This window comes from Talaromyces rugulosus, chromosome II (assembly GCF_013368755.1).
Source record: "Talaromyces rugulosus chromosome II, complete sequence".
Classification (NCBI taxonomy): Eukaryota; Fungi; Ascomycota; class Eurotiomycetes; order Eurotiales; family Trichocomaceae; genus Talaromyces; species Talaromyces rugulosus.
Window position 1 is genome coordinate 1,670,526 of NC_049562.1, and position 19,689 is coordinate 1,690,214.

Below are 19,689 nucleotides of genomic sequence, written 5' to 3' on the forward strand. Positions count from 1 at the left end.
TATTATCGCCTCTTTTTGGAGCTGTTGCTTTCGTCGGCGCGTGATTTTGTTACTATGCTGGCTGTTTCTGGATTCTGCTTCATGTGATATTGGTTTGTCCAGACATATACATACTTTTTACATTGCAAGTGAGACTGCCGACAGGAAGCATCGGTCTGGTCGTCTCCTTGCTCCTACTCTGCACTACGGGTGTTGTTTTGATGCGGTAGGGAGATTACTTTTTTGTACAAGGTTGGACGTGCAGTTGAATATGGCGAAAAATTTGCATTTTTATTAGCGAACAGCAAACAAACCGGCGGTCGTCAGCGGCCGAACAGGGAGAGGTTTCTTTATCTGTGCAAATATCGCACAGGTATATATATCTTTTTTATTGTTTATTTGTCTTTTTCCTTACTCCGAATTGATATCAGATGAGAATGTGTTGGTGCAAACAGAGTGTGTTGCGTTTTTGCTACTTTTTATCACCTGCAAAACAGAGATACATGGTCTAGAAATATTTCGCATAGCTATTTTTCGGGATGCAAATTTTATCTATTATTAACATCTGGTGTAATATTCACTCCTAGTAAAATGAATCAAGCGATTTTGATTTTATAAATGGAATTATTCGAGTCAGCCATGTAAATAATACGCACATACGTACATGCAGACTGAAAAGAGTAGAGAATAAGAAAGAAAGAAAAGATACCCTTTCCCTTCGTCCAGTGTGACATGCAATGCAATGCAACAAACCAAAAAAAAAAAAAAAAAAAAAAAAAACACCTGACCAACCAACCTTATATATATGCAATAACCCCCTCCCTGTACAAATAGAAATTCATTTGTCGTCAATTGTCATCATCGTGATCATCATTATGAATCCCCCCAAAAAGCTGTCTATGGTAATGTATATATCTCGTGATCCAAACCCAGACACACCCAAGTATATATATTCTCTCGTTGTTAAAAGAAAAAGTGTCATTCATGAAAACGCTTCACAGCCGTCGAAGTCCGATTCTCGGTTTACGCTTGACGGCAGCGGATCCTTTGCGAACACCACTACCTAGTGCCGGTTTGGTGACTTTGGTTGGTTCGAGAGGCCTGGTCGCGACAGCTGGATTGTTGTGAAATTGCCCCAGGGGGGCTCTTGGCTGTGATGGGGCTTTCATGACAAGTGAAGCAGTCTGGGGAGTAGTTGGTAATGACAGTGATGATGAGTTTTTGGTCGAAAACAAGGTGCTTGTCACATTCTCTTTACCACGGCTGACACGACGGTTTGGGCTAGTGGCAGGTTCGCCCTGTTCGTCTTCGTAGATTTCGTACGATGAGTTCAAGACAGAGGAAGCGTGGGCGAACGCTTTCTGTGGGTGCTGTTGTCGTGTTCCCGATGGTGTATCATATTCTTGGAAAGATGAGGCAGGTGAGGTCTTGTTGGTCACGTTTGCTGCAATATTTCGCGCGGACGAGGTCATACCGTCAGATGAGCCGTCATCGTCGGATGAGCTGTCGTACATGACTACATCTGTGTCGCGGGGAGGGGCAGTTGCGATAACCGACAAGGGCCGCTTCTCTTGGTCGTTTCTTCGAGAAAAGGGCGGTGCACTTGTGATAGGTTCGGGCGACAGTGAAGGGTCGTTCTCTTTATAGTCATCCATGAGATCCTCACTGTCAGACTGCATGTTTTCGTCCTGGGCCTCGACCGAAGCGGCGGTAGCGGTGGGTTTCATAACTAGACCTATTCTTCTCGTCTCCTGGGCTTGTGTGGAAGGCTGTTGTTCGGGTTCAAGTCGGGGTACCATCGCGGGGTCTTCTCCGCGCTGCTTTGCTTCTAGGACCGGTTGCTTCAAATTGTTCGGTACTGGCGCGTGTATCGATGTCATGAGCTTGGCTTGGCGCGCAAACTCGATGTAGTCTTCTTGGAGCAACGCGCCGGCGGACGAGTTGAGCGCAGAGTCTGGGTTTGGATGGATCAAAAGACACGAGATTGTCTACCATATTTCATCAGCTTCGGGGACGGTCGCTCATTGGCATCCGAAGAAAACATACCACAAGGATGTCTCTCAAAGTCAACTTTGGTTCCCAGTCCCTCTTGAGAGTATCTACACATACTGCACCAGACGACTCCTCGACGTTTGGGTGCCAGATGCGCGTCTTGAACGCCGCCTTTGGTGGGCTAGCGGGATAGTCTTCCGGGATTCTAAGGTGCAGTCGCCACAGCCCGTCAGCATAGGGCGTACCATGAGGCCCAGCGACAAGCACGGTGAGTTGGCTTAGATCGTCGGTAGCGAGTCCATCGGCGCCTGGGAAGAGGTAATTTGGAGGAAGATCGGCGTTATGGAGGTCTGCATGGTCGGCGATGAGCCGACGAAGCTTGGAGACCTAGTCTGTGTTAGTATGAAGCAAGCACGGCGGCGCACTGTCGCATGCATCGGACAATGCAGGCTGCAGATAACTTACCATTCTGCAGAGTGAGAGGGGAAACGGCGGTGGAAAAGGCTGGGTTCGAGTCGGTGTGTACAGAGAGCACTGTCACAGTCAAGGCGGTCAATGCGGTTCGACAAGCACAGAACGGCAGTGCAATGGTTGCAAAGAAGGTCGTCAGGAATGAAGAAGGCGAAGGCCACAGGACAGGAGGAACCAGGGTTGGGATTGTTTTTCCAAGGACCAAGGGCGCACAGAAGGGGGCGTGCTCACTAGTGGTGGTTGAGCGGTGATGACGGTTTGTTGTTGTTGCTAGGGAAGCAAGAGCGGAGTAGTCGCGATCGCGCTAGTCCTGTTTGGGCCGGCGCGTTTGGCTGAGCGCGCGCGTTCGCGTCAGCCAATATATCCGTTTTGGGAAGGACAACTAGTATACATATAATAATATCAAACACTATAATACTACTACTACTACTACTACTACTATACGTGCACGCCCTCGTAGTACCAAGGATTAATCGTTCGTTCATTCATGATTAAAAAATATATGCAGTTGCTCCAAGCATGTACATTCCACTGAGATAAAGACCCAACTTTTACACATCAAAGGCCACGCACGAGGAGCCTACAACTGGCAGGAAAATATAGAGGCCAAGCCAGACCAGAAGACCGGCTTGCACCGAGAAAAGAAGAAGCAGCGGCACTACTGTCTAGTCGGGGCACTCTACAGAAGCATAGCGATAGCGGCACCAGCAACGAGAGACAAACCAACAGGACCAGCAGTTGCGCCAGGAGCAGCGGCGCCAGTGCCGGTAGACGACGCAGCAGAACCGGACGCAGTGCCAGTGCCAGTGCCCGAAGCGCTGCTGCCAGATTCAGAAGCAGTGTCGGAGCCCGAGGCAGAGGCAGAGGCGGTGGTGGTGAAGCCCGTCTGCGTAGTTCCGCTAGAGACAGGGCCGGTGGTTTCGCCAATGCTGGTAGTCGTAGTAGGAGTTGGCACAACAACGGGCGTGGTCAGTCCGGCAGGGATCGAGGCAGCTCCGGGTTGCGAAGTGACAGCAGCTGGCTGGCTGGTGACGGCGTCGGGCTGGCCAGTGACAACACCGAGAGAGTTGGTCTCAGTCAGGTACTGCGTGGCTGGGTTGTCCTGCTGAAGAGTTAGCGACATGCAAGTGATGACGATAGTTAGGGACCAGAACACACCACCGCGACTGGGGTAACAGTGCTCTGGGCAAGAGCAACAGCCGAGAAGGCAACGAGGGCAAAGGCGGAACGCATTGTGAAGGCGGAGGAATATGTTTCTGGGAGTATTATGGTATTATGGGGTGATATCGAGATGATGTAGAGGTAGCGAGCGACTGAGAGCGAGTGGACCGGTGGATGGAGAGGAAGCAAGATCAAGCGGCAGACAGCGCGACTTTAAATACGGCAGCAAGGGTCAGGAGCCACACAGCCCAATTATTATTATTGCAACCGCATCATCAATAATGCTGTAATAATAAATAGCAGCGGCCTGAAAAGCCAAAAAAGGCGCCGGCTTTGATCATGCATGGCTGCAAGACTTGTCCCAATGGCCATTTAGTGTCTCGCGCTGCGGAGACTGATTCGCCCGGATGCACATGGCCCAAGCCCGGCGTCCAGCACTAGGTTTACCATGTCTCATTATTTCTTCTCTTCTTGTTTCTTATTATTTCCTCGCTTTGTTAAGGGGCTGTCCTTCGGCGCAGCTTCTCTCAGCAGCAACAAATGTATAGATGCATTCGACCCGTCTAGATTAAGCACGATTATTGGCGAGTCCCTTGCATTGTACCACATCTCTACTCGTCCCTGTCTTTGTCGACCCCCAGCTTGGCACTGACAGGTAGCATCAATTGATGCTTGCTGATCACCCTATTGTCCCAAGTGGTAGCGTCATACATATACTCGGAGGCTAGCCTCAAAACCTGCTTTGGCGACTTTCCTTTCCCACACACAGTTACATAACTAGCCATCGCTGTTATTTGCTGGGTTGGTAAGTTGGTAAGCGGGTAAGCTTGTAAGCTTGTAAGTTGGTGTACAGCTTGCGTAATCAATTGATGCAAGCCAGCCACTGACAACAAAACATAGCGTGGCCACTGAACTCACCGATTGGTCTCACTTTGACAGCACTAGTCTCACTATTATTTTATTTTTATCTCGTCACTGGTCACGAGTTTTTTGTTTTGTTTTGTTTTTTTGCTCGGAAATCCGAACTTTCATTTACAAGAGAGCTAGTATGAATTGGTGATTGAGATTCACATTCCGATCCGACTACGCCTCTCGGAGCAGTCCATTATGTCGGCGTATGTACCTTGCAATTATATTAACTCCGTCGTATGGCCAATGAATTAGCCGTGACCTGAATATCTACCTGTAACAGCTAATGGATGTAGTCACCTGGTGGCGCGTGATACACCCATGTCAATTGGTGACCCTTTTAGTGTTTTGAATATTCAATGCCGACATCACGAAAAATTAAAAACAATCTTTGAGTTTAGGGCTCGTTTGACTGCTTAGGCTATTTAAGTTATTTTATTTATGGAATTGGGTTTGAAGTTGATGACATCTGAACATCTAGAGGACTAGCCAATCTCTACTATACATATATATAAGGTAAGCGCTGTGCGACATTGATCGAATGACTTTCAAAATTTAGCAAACACTTATGTAAATTTCGAGGTTAATTTTACATATATTGCTCAACGACATCTGGCTAACCGGCACTTCTAAATTTTTGAATATAAAATATGTAGCAGAACTGGTATACATGTACCACACCAAAAATTGATATCCGGATTGGGCGGATACCTGTGCGGTTGACCGCACGCGATTTTCTTCCATTTATGTCTGCTACAATCGAGCGGTCAACAGGTAAATACTGTACAGCGACAAATTAGAAATTAATTCATCGGATATTTCTCTGGCAAAGACCGTTCTATAGAGTAGTAGAAGTTTGAAAAAAGAACATCCGGTTGATTCCAGTCTCTGCACCGAACATCCCAATGTCCCTTTCTCCATGCGTCGAAACACTGACACCTTTGCTTATATTTATTATACCCTCGAACAATGTATTCTCAACCCACGATCATCATCATGACCTCTTCGCCGCGCCCTGACCTTCCTCACGCATCCAATCCGCAAATTCCTTGCGACTTTTCTAAACCGGCCAAACACATTAGCATTTTCCCCTAATTCTAATTCCCAAAACACAGATAGAGAGATGCTGCTTACCCTCACATCCCAAAACCCAGCCCTCTCGTCCAAGTTCTTATACGGATTACGTCCACCACCCTCACGCTCGATCTGACCAGCCCACGCGCTGTGCGTAATCGGCTTTAGTTTCTCAGTCCCCAGCACAAGTCCAATCGATACCAAGACTACCGAGACCAGGGCTTCGATCGTGACATCCGGCGGCAAAAGGCCGAGAGGGTTGCTGGATACGACGGTCGAGTGTGCGACGTTGCTCGTGAGCGTGGTGTGCTCGTGGGCGGAGTAGCCTCTGTAGTTCAACGAGTTAGTTGGTTATGTTTCATTCTTCTTCTTCTTCTTCTTCTTCTTCTTTATGTCGTGGTAGAAGGTCGCACGAAACTCGTAGCAAGCTCGCAGCAAGGAAACAGATGGTTGATCACGTACGCATGAGCTAGCAGGATGAGCCCGAAGAGGGTGATGATTCGCGAGAAAAATCCCATTGTGAGAAAAAATATAGAATACGAGATCAATACAGGCAAATTATTCTTGCACGGTCCGGCCTGTATCGAGGCGCGATCGGATCAGAGGTTCTAAAGTCGTGGTGGGAAGAAGTTCATATCGCAGCTCCGTAGGTCTAATCATGGGGCGAGCGGGCCAATCACCACGCCCCTTACAACTATCTAGCTCCGTAGCAAATAATTTTAATTTCAGACAAAAAAAAAAGTCCGCAGATGTCACTCCAGACAGCTTCAATTCTTTTAAGGCCAGATATAGACTAGCCCGTTTTCTAAGAGTTAAAAAAAAAAATCATGATATTTAATGATTGTGACATCAACGTCCATATTCGTCATCCCGTTCTTTATTTCATAAGCACATAACGTTTATAGTTTTTGCATGGCAACCTGATGAAATTGTTAAAAAAAAGAAGTAAAAACGCGAAAAGCGCAATTGAAACTTACAACGTCGGTGGACTGGACGTGGTCCTCATCCTCCTCAATGGTCTGCTGGAGCTCGTCGGTCGAGACCTTTTCGTCTTCGACGACCAAGTTGATCTGGAGCTTCTTAATACCGAAACCGACAGCAACAAGCTTGGAGGCACCCCAGACGAGACCGTCCACCTCAATGGCACGGACATTCTTCTCGAGCTCTTGCAGGTTGGTCTCATCATCTACAAAAACGGTTAGAAATTGTGTACACTTGAAACATCAACAAAAACAAAACTCACCCCATGGCTTGACGTCAAGAGTAACAATGGACTTGGCAGCGGGCTTGGTCTTGCCCTCCTTCTTCTTCTTGTACTCGGCAAGACGGGCCTCACGCTCCTTAACAACTTCGGGGTCTTCCTCTTCATCTTCGTCACTGCCGAAGAGGTCATCCATGTCGTCGTCGTCAGCGGGCTTATCCTTGGGGTTGGTAGGAAGGTCCGTCGTCTCAGGGCCGTAGGTAGTGTAGGCCTTGGTTGGGTCACCAGGCAGAGAGGCGAATTCTGACTCATACGAGGCAATGTGTTGGTACCAACGGGCAACGTGAGGATACTTGGCAGCATCCGGGGCGGCGCTGAAGGCCTTGTAGGTTACAACATCGGCCTGGCTAGGGGCATGGCTGCATCGACGAGTTAGCTTTGTGGGATCGCATTTCCGACGACGCGTGAGGCAAGCAAGACAGTGCAATGTGTCATTAAGATCAGAAGCGCGATTGCTCGCATGGTGTGTAGTCATCCAGCGGGGTCTTAATCCGCCTCCTAAACACGGACCAATTTGATTTCATCATAATAAATGGACGACAAAGACAACTGGGACAGCAGAAGTAAGAGTTTTCGCAACGTACCCAACGATGTAGCTTCGGGTGGCGAAGAAGCTGTTGGCAACAGTAAGGCCAGCTTCCGAGACAAAGTCGGTGAAACCCATTGTGATTGTCTGAGAGTGAGTATGGAGGGAGAGTGAAAAAGGGTGTGGACAGGAGAAGGGAAGAAAGAGAGAGGCCAAAATTTTGGGTTGAGAATTTTCGCTGGGCGGGAGCCCCTCCTTAGGGGCTCTCACGTGACGCCCCGCCACCGGGTGACCGAGCTAGCTGCTGCTAGTTCGTCGAGCTTCTCTAGAGCTTTCCAGAAAGCTCTCTGGTTGGCCACTCGCTTGCCTATATATCTACCGCGTCTTCGCGCGACAGCTGAATACTAGCAGTCTTGGAGCATGGCGTCCACGAGACTATCGCGGTGGGGAATCGCATCACTGCCACGTCGAGCGCCGTTGCGCACTCAATTCCTTGGCCAGGCCGTACGGGCCAGGGCGTCTACTACTCGGCAAGCTCTCCATCCACTACCACTACGACTCTCAAACCACAGACACTATGCAACTGGTGGTCGGCCTCACCCTCCCGGTGGCACCCACCGCATGAACGTGGGAGGCGAGGAAAAATCGGCTTTGGAACAGTACGGCGTTGACCTCACCGCAAAGGCCAAGTCGGGCAAACTCGACCCTGTTATCGGCAGAGACGCAGAGATCCACCGGACAATCCAGGTTCTGTCGCGGCGAACGAAGAATAACCCTGTTCTCATCGGCGCAGCAGGCACCGGAAAGACGGCGATCCTGGAGGGTCTGGCGCAACGGATCGTACAGGGCGACGTGCCGGAAAGCATCAAGAATAAAAAGGTCATTTCATTGGATCTTGGCTCTCTTATTGCCGGAGCAAAGTTTCGAGGCGACTTCGAGGAGCGGCTAAAGGCTGTCTTGAAGGAGGTCGAAGATGCAGAGGGTAGTGTTATCCTGTTCATTGACGAACTGCATACGCTTCTCGGTCTCGGGAAAGCCGAAGGTAGTATTGACGCAAGCAATTTGCTGAAGCCCGCACTGTCTCGAGGCGAGCTTCAATGTTGCGGTGCTACTACCCTGAATGAATATCGTTTGATTGAAAAGGATGTGGCTTTGGCGCGGCGTTTTCAACCTATCCAGGTCAGCGAGCCTTCCGTGGCCTCGACCATATCTATTCTACGTGGTATCAAAAACAAATACGAAGTCCATCACGGAGTGCGAATCACCGATGCCGCAATTGTTGCCGCGGCTACATACAGCAACCGCTATATCACCGATCGTTTCCTCCCAGACAAAGCCATCGATTTAGTGGATGAAGCTGCATCCGCTTTACGGCTACAGCAAGAATCAAAACCGGACTCGATCCAGGAACTAGACCGAGAAATCATCACCATACAAATCGAGTTGGAATCCCTGCGAAAGGAAACAGACATCACAAGCAAAGAACGCCGGGAGAAACTACAAGAAATGCTTAAATCGAAACAAGAAGAGGTCGCAAAGCTGATGGAGATTTGGAACAAGGAGAAAGAAGAAATTGAAAGCATCAAGCGAACCAAGGAGGAGCTAGAGCAATCGCGATTTGAGCTTGAGAAGGCTCAACGCGAGGGCAACTTTGCAAGAGCCAGTGAACTCCGGTACTCTGTCCTTCCCGCTCTTGAAGCCAAACTACCACAGGAAGGGGTGGAAGCCAAGGAGGGACAAACCTTGATACATGACTCGGTAACTGCAGACGACATTGGAAATGTCGTTTCGCGCAGCACAGGAATTCCCGTCACAAAGTTGATGGCTGGAGACGTTGAAAAACTGATTCACATGGAAGACACCTTGCGGAAATCTGTACGCGGCCAGGACGAAGCACTTACAGCTGTCGCAAACGCGGTTCGGATGCAGAGGGCAGGGCTAAGCGGCGAAAACAAACCTTTGGCATCCTTCATGTTCCTTGGTCCCACTGGTGTTGGAAAAACGGAGCTTTGCAAGAAGATGGCCAATTTCCTTTTCTCCACCGAGAGTGCCGTCTTGAGATTCGATATGAGCGAGTTTCAGGAAAAGCACACCATCAGCCGTTTGATTGGTGCGCCCGCTGGATACGTGGGCTATGATGATGCCGGTCAACTTACTGAGGCCGTGCGAAGAAAACCGTATGCAGTCTTGTTGTTCGACGAATTCGAAAAGGCCCACCGAGATATCTCGAGTCTCTTGCTACAGGTTCTCGACGAGGGTTTCCTTAGCGATTCCCAAGGTCACAAAGTCGACTTCCGCAACACGATTATTGTCCTCACGTCCAACTTGGGCGCAGACATTTTGGTTGGATCGGATCCTTTGCATAGACATGAGCTCTCCGATGAGAGCGAAGTCCCCGCTCCGGTCAAGAAAGCGGTCATGGACGTCGTTCAAGCCGCCTATCCTCCAGAATTCCTGAACCGCCTGGACGAATTTATTATTTTCAAGAGGCTCTCAAAGAGTGCTTTGCGTGATATTGTCGACATTCGACTGAAGGAACTGCAAGCCAGATTGGACGATCGACGAATGGTGCTTCAGGTCGACGAGGAGGTCAAAGGATGGCTCTGTGAAAATGGCTATGATCCTCGTTACGGCGCTCGCCCGCTCAACCGTCTCATCGCGAAGGAAATCGGCAACAGGCTTGCCGATAAAATCATTCGAGGCGAAATTGTAGCTGGACAGACTGCGAGGGTTAAATTCAACGCCGCCAAGGATGGGGTAGAAGTTGTCTCCGCCTAGATGCCAGCTTTATGTGATACGAACAGGATGATTCAGGTGGCGCTTCGGTATTTTGGTTTGTATCTTCTCTTTTGGAAGGTTTTGGTTATTCCATGGAGAATGTATATGGTGTATAGTACTCATTATCGTCTCCGCTCTGTGAGCTTTGCCGATTTATAATATGGCATATAATGCCACCTTTGTATATTATCATTAATAGTAATTCTCCCATAAAAGTCATGTTTATATATAAACTGATAATAATCTTCATCTCATAAGTTTTCTTTTTTGCAATCTGAACGACGTGCCTGTCGCTTGACTAGGAAGGAGCGGCCAGTTGAGTAGTCCTGGAAGGAAAGAACGAACTCCCGAGATGAGTGTCAACTCAGCACGAACAACGCTTTCTCATAGCTTGTCAATTCTCCTTTGCCTATTTCTTGGCCATGGCGTCTTTGAAGAGGAGAAGAGAATCTGTGTTTAGCAGTTCCTACCAGCCACCGCACTCGCAGCGGGTTGCGCCAGTGAGAGCTGCAAGCCACCATCTCGACGGAGGACTCAGTCTACCGCACTTCCTCCAAAACACCCAGGATGACCGCATGCAGGAATATATCCCTCGGCAAGCTGGTGAGGAAGGGCGAAACGACGACAACGGTGAGGTCATCATGGCTGTTGACTTGAAAGAACGTGGAACCGTGGGATGTTGCTACTATGTCGCGCAAGAGGAGCAGCTGAAGATCCTTGGTGATATTCAACATGGAGGAAAGGATATAATTGATACATGTCAGTGTTTCCTCCAATATTTGACGGCCCTTTCTAATAAAAAGCCTGGATTTAGTGATACTTGAAATTAACCCAACAACGATACTTACTTCCACGCGGGCTGAGGAGGCTGCAATCACTGTGCAACAAGGCTATGGTTTGTATCTGTGCTTTGTGTGTGGCTGTAATTTACCTGACCTGGGGTAGATGATCGTTTCAATTTTCCATATCAGATTGACACCCGACCTGTCCAAGAGTTCAATTTCAACAATGCAAGAGCCAAGTTAGCAAGCCTGGAGATATTTCAAAACGAGGACCTTGCTCAATTCTTGGTACCTGGAGGAGGATTTACCCAGACTGAGGAAGTAGCTGCGGAAAACCTGGGCCTTTCTTTTGAAAAAGGTCAAGTGCTTCGTCTTGCCGGGGCCGTCGATATAGAGAACTCCGTCTCTATTGGGTGTGCTGGAGCCGTCCTTGCCTACGTTCAACGGCAGGGTGTCAACGAAATTACGCAAATAGGGGAGGAATTTGTTACTCAACCAGTGCGGTCGGTTGAGGCATTCTTCCTCAGAGGAACTATGTGAGAGGGCTCGTTATCAAAATGATGGTTTGAATTCTAACTCTCAAAAGGCACATTAGTCCCGACACACTCTCTGCTCTGCAGATACTACAATCCGAATCCCATCCGAATGCCTTCAACCAGGGCCCTGGGAAAACTTCGTCTCGTGGAAAAGAAGATTTTTCCCTCTATGGTCTTTTCCAGCAACATATTCTTACACCCCAAGGTAAAAGTCGCTTGAGGCAATGTTTCCTCCGGCCCAGCACAGAGTCAGACGTTATATCGGAGAGACAGGATATAATCAACATTTTTTTGTGGCCTACCAATGCTTCTGTCGTGCAGAAATTGACCGCCAGTCTCAAGAAGATCAAAAACATGCGCCCAGTCATAACAAGTCTTCACAAAGGTCTGAGCAGTGGAAGAGCCACTTTTGGGGGACTCAAAGGTACCATTTGGAGCACATTGCTGAATGTATGTTGGGCTCGAATTTTGTCATCGGCTTACTAACGCCTCATATTAGTTTGCATTTCATACCATTGACCTGCAAGAGGCGACACGAGAAGTGTCTTGGCGAGATTCCATCACATTTCGTGATAGGGTAAGTTTGGGATATGTCTTAGGTAAAGATGTGTCCAGTTATGTCGCTAATTGGATTGCAGGCCCTCAGTGTTCTTGATGGTTTCAGCCTTCATGTAGTGGGAAAAATTGTTTACGAGACGGTTTGAAGCCAATTCCTGCGAATTTGACTTGATCTAATTGAATTTTAGGTTGACATTCAGGACTCTCAGCAACAACAGCGAACAGTGGTGAAAGCTGGCGTGGATAGGGAGCTTGACCTATTGAAAGACCGCTACAATGGATTAGATAGCCTGTTAAAGCAGGTGGCCATCGACGTCGCTTCTACCATTCCTACTAATCTCGGAATCGATGTCAATGTGATATATTTCCCACAACTAGGGTTTAACATCGCAATTCCCTTTAACGAACGAGGGCTCGCTGCATATACCGGCGAAGACGACAGTTGGGAACAGATCTTCACGACAGAAAATCGTGCTTATTTCAAAGACAGCAGAATGAGAGAGATGGATGAGAAGTTGGGCGACATCTATGGGCTTATCTGTGGTACAGAGCTCTTTAGTGCATCTGAGATTTCGGTGCTTTTTGCTGACAATTCCCAGAAAGGGAAATCGAGATTGCTCATGAGCTCGCGCAGAGAGTCCTAAAATACGAACAAGTTCTTTTAGCATCATCTGATTTGTGTGGAGAGCTTGATTGGTATGTGATCCTTTTAGAACAAAATTCCTGGTCTAATTAATTAGTTATCTTGCCATGGCAAAAACGGCAAGCATTTACAACTTCGTCCGACCACGGATCTCTCAACAAAATGACATTCGGATTATAGATGGACGGTAGGACCTGAATAAGTATTCACCGTTCAAAAATTTTATTGCTAAGTTTTTACTATTACAGGCATCCACTTCAAGAACTCATGGTTTCTTCATACGTTCCTAATGATGTTCATCTTCGTGGTGGTTGTGGTTCGCAGAGCGACAGCGATATCACGGACCAGAACCTTTCGCATACCCCAAGTATGTTGATGCTAACAGGTCCTAATTATTCCGGAAAAAGCGTGTACATGAAACAAGTATGTCGGTCATTATAAACTATTGGACCATTGCTAATCTGGCAAGGTTGCTTTGATTGTGTACTTGGCGCATATAGGAAGGTGGGTTATTATTCTAAGCTTTGCACCTCGCAAGACTTACTAGAGACTAGTTTCGTACCTGCTCAGAGCGCTGATATAGGTATCACTGATAAAATCTTGACACGTATCAGTACACCAGAGACCGTGTCTAAAGTACGTGGGATAACTGTGCTATCAAGTATATACCGCTAACAAAGTTGGCTAGATACAAAGCACTTTCATGATAGATCTACAGCAAATGTCTCTTTTGCTGAAACTCGCCACGGAAAAGAGTCTCATAGTCATTGATGAGTTTGGTAAAGGAACTGACATCAATGGTGAACCCCCCCGATACGTTGTGTTTCAAGCACTAACTCTCTTTTGTAGATGGGGCCGGCCTCGCCTGTGGTATCTTTGAATATCTTTTAAGCCTTGATGAAAAACGACCAAAAATTCTTGCAGCTACTCATTATCACGAGATATTCGAAAACGGGTTCCTCCCCATCAGGAGATCCCTCTCCTTTGGTCACATGGAAGTGAGGGTAGACGAAAGCTCCCAAAATACTAGTGAGCATTTAACATATTTATACAAGTACAACGATGCTTCAACTCTTCTACCTGAAAAAATCAAAGACTAAACCGCAATAGTGTCAAACAAGGCCGTAGCAACCAAAGCTTTGGTACCTTGTACGTCCCAAATGATCATGAAGCTTAACGCTAGAGGCTAACTAGGAATGACAGTTGTGCTGCAATGAATGGCATTGATCTAGTTATTGTTTCAAGGGCTGATGAGCTGGCGTCATTATCGAGCCGAGGCGAGAATCTCGTCATGGCGTGTGCTCGACTGTCTAAAAAGGAGGAAGATATACTTGAAGAAGCGGTGCGTCAATTATCGTTCACTTATAAATTGATCTCTCATGCGCGTTTAGGAATCTGCCGCTCGTAATTTTCTCGAGCTAGATCTCTCTAGAGATTCCGAAAAGGGGTTTAAAGATGAGATAGCAGATTTGATAACAAAAGAGCGAGTAGTCACTACCCACAACGAGCGTGTTTAATCCGAGTTGATACCGCTCAGCAACAACCGCGCGAAATTCGACTATAATTTGAAAATCTTTTACTGGAAGTAAATGAGATACTACTGAGCATGGGTGTATTTATAGAACAGATTTATACAAGCTTGATTCCAAATGAACACCAAATGTCTATTTACACCATGACAAAGTATTGAAGAACATAACGCATCATCATCGTTGAGAGCATCAAAGTTTGACACTCTTAACGAGATTCTTCTTGATTCCAGTAAGTTCACCACCGTAGCCACCGCGTTCTTCGCCGCCCTTGTAGACTTGACGAATGCTAGCCAGCTTCTTCTTCTTCTGCTCAAACTTCTTTCTCTTTTTGACACGAGGATTGCGCACATCCTTATTGCGCTTCGGTGCTAGTCCCTTGTTTTTCTCAATCTGGTAGGTGATACGGCGTTTACCGTCAGGGCCGACCTCTTCGATTTCTTCAACTCGGCCACCTTGGGCCGCTTCTGCCAGCTCTGCTCGTATCTTTTTATCGGCTTTCTTTTGTTTATTACGAGATGCAACCATGTCGTAATATTCATCATCGTCGGTCCCCTTAGCATCTCCACGGATTTCCCGCGCTAGGCGACGATCATCATCGTCAGAATCTCCGCCCAGTTGCTCTGCTTGGTTTGCTTGGGCACGTCCACGTCTTTCGGCCTCGGCGTTTAAGCGAGCCTGGCGCTCTCTGAGACGTTCACGATAAGGCAGATCTTCGTCACCACCTGCGTTGCGACCAGCAGCATCTCGTTTATTGCTCTTTTGTGCGATCTGGGAAGTGTAAAATCGGAGAGAGCGTTTCTTCCTGGCCTTTTCTTCAGCTTCACGGGTGGTAAGAGCGCCTTCGTCGCCAAAGTCTGAGTCATCGTCTTGTGGTAGAGGCGTTTTGGCCTGGCTCTTGGATTTCCGACTTGGTACTTTGACCAAATCATCCAGATCAGCCAGCTTGGTTTCGGCTTTCTTAATCTTCTCGAGTCGACGGGCCTGTGCTTCCTTTTGGGCCTTTTCGGCAGCGCGTTGCGACTTGGTCAATTTCCGCTCGCTTGCGGTCTTTACTTTCTGTTTCTTCTCTTGCGTAGGTTCTTGCACAGCCAGTTCGGGTTCGGATTCCTCAGCATCAAGATCGACACCGTCGCTTTCGTCTTCCTCCAGTTCCGACTCATCATCGATTTCCACGTCTTTGACGGTTTCCCAAAGCTTTCGACATTTGATAAGAGATTCCATAACCGGGTGTTCCCTTAGTTCTGTAGGTGGTAGCGCTAAGACTTTGTCGGCATCTTCTTCATCAGCAGGCGATGTCAGAACTGCAAAATACATGCTGATTGAGCCAAGGTACGCCGAGAGCGCCCGGAACTTGACAGTAGATAATGGCGTAAAATCAGAGTCCCCAATAGCTGCTTCAGCCTTCTCCGCTGCAGCCAAGAAGGTTGGATATTGAGGCTCGAGCTCGGCAAAGTCTTTTGACAAAGGCTCGAATTCGGGGTATCTCGATTTCAAAATCTTCAGCTGCTCTTCAGAACTCATGTCGTCTGTTATTTCCAATTGAGGGAGAACTTCTGTTATGACGTCGTCCTTGTCCTGTGCATCCTTGTCGGCGTCTTTGGCAGATTCAAGCCAGTCGATTTCATCAAAGCCAAAGTCTGCCTCTTTCATAGCCTTCAAGTGCTTTTGTTGAAGCCTTTTCGCTTCCTGTTCCTCTTCTAGCGCATCGGCCTCGGTTTCAATAGCATCGGCGTTGTAATAGCTCTTCTTCGTCGATCCCCATGCACCGAGTCCTCCTTCCTCTTCTTCATCAGCCCCGGGACTAGATCCATTGCGCTGTCGTTTTGATTCAAATGCATAGTCATCATCGTCCTCTCCATCTTCCTCTTCGTCTATTTCCTCTTCATCTTCATCATAGCCAAGAACTTCTTCGTCGGAAGGTTGATAAAAGGCTTCTGTACGCGAGATTGTGAGATAGGGTCCTCGGGGATAAATCACGGATAATCATACCTTCTTCTTGTATCTTGCGCCGCCTCTTCGCCTCTGGGCCTTCCTCTAATAAGATGTGATCGCGACCTGCAACAAATTCATCGTCCGAATCGTCAAAAGTTTCGTTGGCGTTGAACTTGGACTGGAGAGCGACATCGTCTCTCTTTGCAGAAGGCTGCCGACCAGTGACCTTCCTTTTCTTTCCCGCCATTCTCGCTCAATTTCTTTGAAAAATTGAGTATGAATCAATTGGTTGTCTCTCAGATAGTAAATTAATTATTCTGTAGGATATTTTCCCGCCATAGACTAGTAAAAATTTAGGTGGATAAGGCTCACCGCCTTCGCTGGCCCCACATGAGCCCGATACAGTGCTTTTTTAATTGGCTGCAATTGCAGACCAATTGGAGCAGTGTAGCACCGACCGCGACCCACATTTTGAATCCGCGTGTTTATCTAATCTCTTTTTCGCAACGTTTGGAGCTGAGGATCCTACGACAGCCTTCTTTTCAGCCCATTGCGAGCCTGCATAGATCTAATTCACGGCGCTGAGGTCTTTATAAGCACATCCTTTTCCCTCTTTGTTCTATGTTCGATTGCTCCATGGAGTATTCTAAAACAACCATCGCGATTGCCGTTATTCTTTTCGGAGCGTTGACTTATACATTATACAAAATGCTGGGCTTCGGGTCTAACCAATTTCCAGTTGATGGGAAGGTATGTCCTTGAGCGCATAGTTCGAATTATGATTTCAAAAAGCTTACTCTTCAATCATGGTTTAGACCATCCTGATCACAGGCGCCTCCGAGGGAATGGGAAGATCGGCCGCAATTCAGCTTGCGCAGAAAGGGGCCAACGTGGTCATTGTCTCTCGATCCCCCCCGAAACTTGAAGCCGCTCTTGAACTTATCAAGGTACAATCTTCAGTCGGTATTTTTGCCACAATAGTAATACTGACTACATGCAGGCTGCCGCTGCGGACCCCTCCAAACAACGATTTCATTATATCAGTGCGGACTTGACAAACCCCGAAGACGCCGACCGGATCCTGGACGAGGCTACAAAGTGGAACAATGGTGTTGCCCCCGATACTGTTTGGTGCTGTGCCGGGTACTGTCATCCTGGGTATTTCATTGATGTCCCTATTCAGACGTTGAGGGAACAGATGGATACCGTTTATTGGACGGCCGCATATACTGCACATGCTACCCTGAGGAGGTGGCTGAAACCTGTCAGTCTGGGCGAGACGCAGGTCGCTTCACCGCCAAGACATATCATTTTCACGGCCTCTACTCTCAGCTTTTTCACCGTCACTGGATACGGCCCTTACTCGCCTCCAAAAGCTGCTATGCGAAACCTGTCCGATGTGTTGGTGCAAGAGATCGAGATGTATAATGGTGCGCGTCGCGCGAAAGATGCAAACGCTCCTGCCACCGATGTCAAGATTCATATTGTGTTCCCAATGGGCATCTCAAGCCCCGGCTTCGAAAACGAACAAAAACTAAAGCCGGACCTCACCCATATCATGGAGGAAGCCGACAAGCCTCAGCAGCCAGATGAGGTTGCAGCCATCGCTATTAAAGGGCTAGAAAGAGGCGATTTCCAGATCATTACCAACACCATTGGCCAGCTGATGCGAACAAGCTCGCTTGGCGCCAGCCCTCGAAACAATTTCTTCCTCGACACTGCGTCCAGCTGGCTCATCAATATTGCTTGTCTGTTTATAATCCCAGATTTGACAGGAAAGGCTTTCAAGTTTGGGAAAAAGAATGGAATTCCTGCGACGAAGCCATGAAATGACGATTGATACCTTTGTTGCGATGATTCCGCCGATGCTGAGAATGTGGGCAGCTGTTACACTATTGTATATATTTTTATCATCATTCATAAACCAAATTCACAAATCCTATAGTTAACCCACATCGTCATTATTCTCCCAGTTTTTCAAGGTTTTGGATAGTTTGTAACGGTGCTTGGCATTGATAACGGACCGATGACGTCGGTAAGCGCTGCCAGAATATTTATTCTCGGAGGTCTAGAATCCCAGCCACCTCCATCCCTCAACCTCGCCAGTCGCACTCACATTTAACAAGCTCCCCTTTATTAATATATTCCACAATTTCAATGGTTTGATCGCATAATGTGAGAATATATATACCGAACGAGCACTACAACTTTTATCCACATTCGATAATCATAATCGTCCACGATGTTTTTCGTCCCATTTACGACGAGTCTCAATTTCCTCTTCTTTTGGATGACATGGACGACTCTTGTCCTGTCTCACCCCCCTCTTAAGGTCGAGCTTTTTGGCACCTTGGCTGTCCGAATCATCTTTTATCTTGTGCCATCGCTCTTCTTCTTTCTGTTTGATGCTCTGCTCCCCAGCGCGTCTATGAGTATCAAAGCGCAAGGGAATATAGGACTGCCCTCCGGACATAAGCGAAAAAGACTTGGTCGAGTAGAGGTAAAGATAGTCGCATGGTCGCTCGTCAATATCCTGCTCGGTCTGGCTGCGCAGGGGGCAATTGAGCACACTTTGACAAAAACGTTTCGGTTCCGAAGTGCGATCAAGGTTGCAGTTAGTTTACCTTATCCCTGGGCCATCACCATTGATGTGGTGAGGGGGTTTATAGTGAGAGAAGTAAGTTTTTTTTCGACTCTAGTGCCAATGGCATAGGGATTATTACATGTAAATTATATGCTAATCCGCCCGAACGTACAGATTCTCAACTATAGCCTCCATCGTTTCATCCTCCACAACCAAAGGCTTCCTCTCGAACGACTACATAACTCTTGGTACCATGGCTTGAGAGCTCCCTGGCCATTGACGGCACACTACGACCACCCGATTTGCTACCTTGTCTGGAAGTTTCTGCCTCTGTACATTCCCGCTGCGATTTTCCGCTTTCACATGACAACATACATGATATTCCTTACCCTCGTCTCGCTCGAGGAAACATTTACGCATTCCGGTTACGTGTCTCTGCCAATGGACATTTTCCTCGGGGGCATGGCGCGCCGTACAGAATTACATGTGATAAGCGGCGGGGATGGGAATTACGGCGCATGGGGTGTGCTCGATTGGTTAGGCGGTTCTACAGTCGGTGGGAGCGAAACGATCGAAGACGACATACAAGAGGGGATTGCCGAGTATGATATTGACGACAAGATTCGCAAGGCTGTGGAAGATGCGAGAACTCATATAAAGGAGTCGGTCGCCAAGGAAGGGAACAGAGGAAAGACGAGAAGGAGGGCTTAATCAAGGAAAACAACATTTCGGCCCCTGGTCGCTTTCTCGAATGTGATGATGATGTCATGTAACAATTAGCTGTACAATTTCCAAAGATTTTAACAGGAAGAAAGTTGATTGGGATTTTTCTCTTTGTTGTGTGGGTGTCTGGATTGTAAAAAAAAGTAGCAGCACAGCCAAGCACAGGTAAAAAAAAAATCTAATGAAAATGGGAAGAAGCTGACTCCCAATGTCGAGTTTACATGTGTCTCATGATAGCCCATGTGAAA

General features: G+C 47.6%; 8 protein-coding genes across 8 annotated transcripts; 4 read left to right on the forward strand and 4 right to left on the reverse strand.

Moving 5' to 3' along the window:
• Positions 1-974: 974 nt before the first annotated feature.
• On the reverse strand, positions 975-3,675 carry TRUGW13939_03047 (uncharacterized protein; the record flags this gene model as incomplete). Its single annotated transcript, XM_035486233.1, has 6 exons — positions 975-1,967; positions 2,026-2,358; positions 2,437-2,505; positions 3,016-3,107; positions 3,166-3,544; positions 3,601-3,675. 6 exons carry the CDS (start codon positions 3,673-3,675, stop codon positions 975-977), a joined length of 1,941 nt encoding a protein of 646 aa, XP_035342126.1.
• Positions 3,676-5,506: 1,831 nt separating this feature from the next.
• On the reverse strand, positions 5,507-6,104 carry TRUGW13939_03048 (uncharacterized protein; the record flags this gene model as incomplete). Its single annotated transcript, XM_035486234.1, has 3 exons — positions 5,507-5,572; positions 5,647-5,914; positions 6,049-6,104. The coding sequence occupies 3 exons, from the start codon at positions 6,102-6,104 to the stop codon at positions 5,507-5,509; spliced, it is 390 nt and encodes a 129-aa protein (XP_035342127.1).
• Positions 6,105-6,518: 414 nt separating this feature from the next.
• On the reverse strand, positions 6,519-7,511 carry TRUGW13939_03049 (uncharacterized protein; the record flags this gene model as incomplete). The annotated part of the gene is made up of 3 exons (XM_035486235.1): positions 6,519-6,772; positions 6,830-7,206; positions 7,432-7,511. 3 exons carry the CDS (start codon positions 7,509-7,511, stop codon positions 6,519-6,521), a joined length of 711 nt encoding a protein of 236 aa, XP_035342128.1.
• A 282-nt stretch (positions 7,512-7,793) lies between these two features.
• TRUGW13939_03050 (uncharacterized protein) lies at positions 7,794-10,151 on the forward strand (the record flags this gene model as incomplete). Its single annotated transcript, XM_035486236.1, has 1 exon — positions 7,794-10,151. One exon carries the CDS (start codon positions 7,794-7,796, stop codon positions 10,149-10,151), a length of 2,358 nt encoding a protein of 785 aa, XP_035342129.1.
• Positions 10,152-10,573: 422 nt separating this feature from the next.
• On the forward strand, positions 10,574-14,187 carry TRUGW13939_03051 (uncharacterized protein; the record flags this gene model as incomplete). Its single annotated transcript, XM_035486237.1, has 17 exons — positions 10,574-10,910; positions 10,966-11,046; positions 11,097-11,469; positions 11,520-11,919; positions 11,969-12,046; positions 12,108-12,167; positions 12,216-12,570; positions 12,627-12,723; positions 12,768-12,857; positions 12,919-13,093; positions 13,140-13,174; positions 13,225-13,306; positions 13,359-13,470; positions 13,520-13,724; positions 13,781-13,819; positions 13,874-14,012; positions 14,062-14,187. The coding sequence occupies 17 exons, from the start codon at positions 10,574-10,576 to the stop codon at positions 14,185-14,187; spliced, it is 2,784 nt and encodes a 927-aa protein (XP_035342130.1).
• Positions 14,188-14,391: 204 nt separating this feature from the next.
• On the reverse strand, positions 14,392-16,381 carry TRUGW13939_03052 (uncharacterized protein; the record flags this gene model as incomplete). Its single annotated transcript, XM_035486238.1, has 2 exons — positions 14,392-16,136; positions 16,192-16,381. The coding sequence occupies 2 exons, from the start codon at positions 16,379-16,381 to the stop codon at positions 14,392-14,394; spliced, it is 1,935 nt and encodes a 644-aa protein (XP_035342131.1).
• A 389-nt stretch (positions 16,382-16,770) lies between these two features.
• On the forward strand, positions 16,771-17,962 carry TRUGW13939_03053 (uncharacterized protein; the record flags this gene model as incomplete). The annotated part of the gene is made up of 3 exons (XM_035486239.1): positions 16,771-16,884; positions 16,950-17,081; positions 17,135-17,962. The coding sequence occupies 3 exons, from the start codon at positions 16,771-16,773 to the stop codon at positions 17,960-17,962; spliced, it is 1,074 nt and encodes a 357-aa protein (XP_035342132.1).
• A 414-nt stretch (positions 17,963-18,376) lies between these two features.
• Positions 18,377-19,429, forward strand: TRUGW13939_03054 (uncharacterized protein; the record flags this gene model as incomplete). Its single annotated transcript, XM_035486240.1, has 2 exons — positions 18,377-18,811; positions 18,893-19,429. The coding sequence occupies 2 exons, from the start codon at positions 18,377-18,379 to the stop codon at positions 19,427-19,429; spliced, it is 972 nt and encodes a 323-aa protein (XP_035342133.1).
• Between the last annotated feature and the right edge of the window lie 260 nt (positions 19,430-19,689).